This window comes from Aplysia californica, unplaced genomic scaffold (assembly GCF_000002075.1).
Source record: "Aplysia californica isolate F4 #8 unplaced genomic scaffold, AplCal3.0 scaffold00575, whole genome shotgun sequence".
Taxonomy (NCBI): Eukaryota; Metazoa; Mollusca; class Gastropoda; order Aplysiida; family Aplysiidae; genus Aplysia; species Aplysia californica.
The window spans coordinates 387,049-390,034 of record NW_004797845.1 but is presented as its reverse complement, the minus strand read 5'-3'; the positions used below and the strand labels follow the sequence as shown (position 1 = coordinate 390,034).

General features: G+C 41.5%; 1 protein-coding gene across 1 annotated transcript in view; it reads left to right on the top strand.

Annotated features, from left to right (window-relative positions):
* The window catches only part of LOC106012941 (CBL-interacting serine/threonine-protein kinase 24-like), a 3,487-nt gene extending 2,055 nt beyond the window's left edge, over positions 1-1,432 (top strand). Inside the window, exon 2 of the mRNA XM_013087334.2 lies at positions 669-1,432. Coding sequence (XP_012942788.1) covers positions 669-1,106 — 438 coding nt within the window. The 3' untranslated portion in view covers positions 1,107-1,432. The remainder of the gene's footprint in view (positions 1-668) is intronic.
* The last annotated feature ends 1,554 nt before the right edge of the window (positions 1,433-2,986 follow it).

Here is a 2,986-nt window from a genome sequence, read left to right as displayed (position 1 = left end):
CCCATTTTTAGCCCCTGCTCTTTTTTAAAGTTTTACTCCGTCAATTATGTCATAAAGTGTCCTATTATCTTACTCACCCCCCCCCCCCCCTCTCTAGAGACAAAAGGGTTGTCAGCAAGTACTTGTCCTTCTCATAATTCTCTCTCTCTCTCTCTCTCTCTCTCTCTCTCTCTCTCTCTCTCTCTCTCTCTCTCTCTCTCTCTGTGTCTCTCTCTCGTTCTCTCTCTTTCTCTCTCTCTCTCTTCTCTCTCTCTCTCTCTCCCTCTCTCTCTCTCTCTCACTCTGTGTTTCTCTCTCTCTGTTTCTCTCTCTACCTCTCTTTCTCTAGAGGTCATAATGCGTTGAAGTTTAAAGTTTTAGCAGCGAGTTCAAATCTCATCATGGATATTGTTATAATGTGTTTGATTCAATTTAGAAGTTAAAAGTGTCCAATAATAAAAAAAAAATTAAAAAAAAGATTTTCTTCATCAAAAGGCATTTTAGCATGAGTCTTATTTGTCAAGATCTTAACGTCCCTGTCTACCTATATTTACCGGTCTATTTATTTTTATCGATCAATTGTAACTTCTCGTCTCTTACATGATTTCCCGGTGTTAGATACGGATATTACTCATTAGAAAAGGAAAATCAAACACTAACAAAATCTCCCTTTCCTTTGCCTCCCCTAGGCGGCGGTGTCTCTCCGAAGCCTTCACAAGAAAAATATTTATCATCAGAACTTGAGGCCAGAGAACATCCTCCTCAATACCCGTGACGTCGCCTTCATCTCTGACTTTGGCGCTGCGTGTCTACTCTCTGAGGGATGTGACAAGGTGGACACGTGGACAGCTGCACCTGGTTTCCGGGGACCCGAGGCGGACAAGGAGGATGGTCAGCTCTGTACATTCCAACTGGACACCTACAGCCTGGCTGTCAGCATGTGGCAGGTACTGTCTGGTCTGTGTCCAGTCAAGAACAAGCCTTTGGATCACCTAGACAACATTCCCCCACAGTACGCTGCCTTGTTGAGGAACCTTCTTCTTCCGGACCCCGACATGAGATGGACCCTGGACAAGTTCCTCACTGAGGCCCTGGAGCTGCACCCGGACCTGTCCTGTTTTCTCTAAGACGTTTGGTTCCCGGCTGTGGCGTTCTAAAGATAGTTAGAAGGCAGTCTTAATCTTCGCACGTCTTGACTTCTCACTATTAAGTTCTAGTTTGAAGCTTTATACAACGCCTTTGATAAACTGAAGACAATGTCGTAATACTGTTCTGAATCATAGCAGACCCAAGAGAGAGAGAGAGAGAGAGAGAGAGAGAGAGAGAGAGAGAGAGAGAGAGAACACAAATATAATAAAAAGTTGTAGTTAGTTAGTCTTTCTTTATTTAGGACTGTGTTTGTGATCTTGATGTGATGTATATGTGCCCAATAAATTTTTAAAAATCTAAAAAACTTCATTTTCAGATTGACTTAATCTTTCCCTTCCTTGTCTGTGAATCAAATTGATTTCCCCACTTTTTCAAGCTTTTAAAACTGTTTATCTATCTATCTGTCTATCTATCTATCTATCTATCTATCTATCTATCTATCTATCTATCTATCTATCTATCTATCTATCTATCTATCTATCTATCTATCTATCTATCTATCTATCTATCTATCTATCTATCTATCTATCTATCTATCTATCTATCTATCTATCTATCAATCTATCTATCTATCTATTTTTAGCTTTTTTTTCTAAGATGGCTGGTTTGTTTATCTCTCCTTTTGGTATTTTTTTACAAGGACGAGCATTTCTTGCACAGAGAATGAAAGATGAAATGATTAGGTATAGCGTATTATTGTGTTATCTCATCATCTCTCTTCATCTGGAAAATAAGAATCTATCAAAAGATTTACCACTCTTTTGACACCTTTGTTGGTTGTGGTGTATGTCAAAATTTAACTTTCAACGGTACGAAAAATCTTATATAAGTTATTCCACCAACTAACTAAAGATTTCCTTGTCGAGTAAATATGAAATGGAGAGATCTAGAAACACAAAATAATCAGGTGATAATATCATTCTTTATGGGTTAAAGGCCAAGCCATTAGGAAACAGAACAAATTTACTATACACTACAAAAACCTGACTGTCCTCGAAATTGACTGCAACAGCAGTTTAAGTTTATTCACAACTTTTGATACACACACACACACACACACACACACACACACACACACACACACACACACACACACACACACACAAAGACATACACATGCACACAAACACACACACATACACAAACACACACATCGGTTCCACACTCGTACACACATAGGCCTACTAAACACGTACTTGTAGGCCAACACATGTTCAAGCACAGGCAATCTCTCTCTCTCTCTCTCTCTCTCTCTCTCTCTCTCTCTCTCTCTCTCTCTCTCTCTCTCTCTCTCTTTCAATTTCTCTCTCCCTCTCTTACTTGCTCTCTTTCTCCCTCCTCTTCTCTCTCTCTCTCTTACTTGCTCTCTTCCTCCCTCCTCTTCTCTCTCTCTCTCTCTCTCTCTCTCTCTCTCTCTCTCTCTCTCTCTCTCTCTCTCTCTCTCTCTCTCTCTCTCTCTCTCTCTCTCTCTCTCTCTCTTTCCCCCACCCTAAAAAATCGCTCAGAGTGCGCACACAAACACACTCACAAACACACACATGCACACTCACACATATATATAGGCCTACACACACAAACACACACACAAACATCGGGCCCACACACATACACGCATATAGGCCTATACTAAACACGCACACTTGCACAAGCCACACAATACACATGTTCAAGCACACTCTCTCTCTCTCTCTCTCTCTCTCTCTCTCTCTCTCTCTCTCTCTCTCTCTCTCTCTCTCTCTCTCTCTCCCTCCCTCCTCCTGCTCCCCCCCCCGATCAGCGCGTGCGCACATACAAACATAGGCCTACGCAAACACACACACACACACACACACACACACACACACACACACACACACAC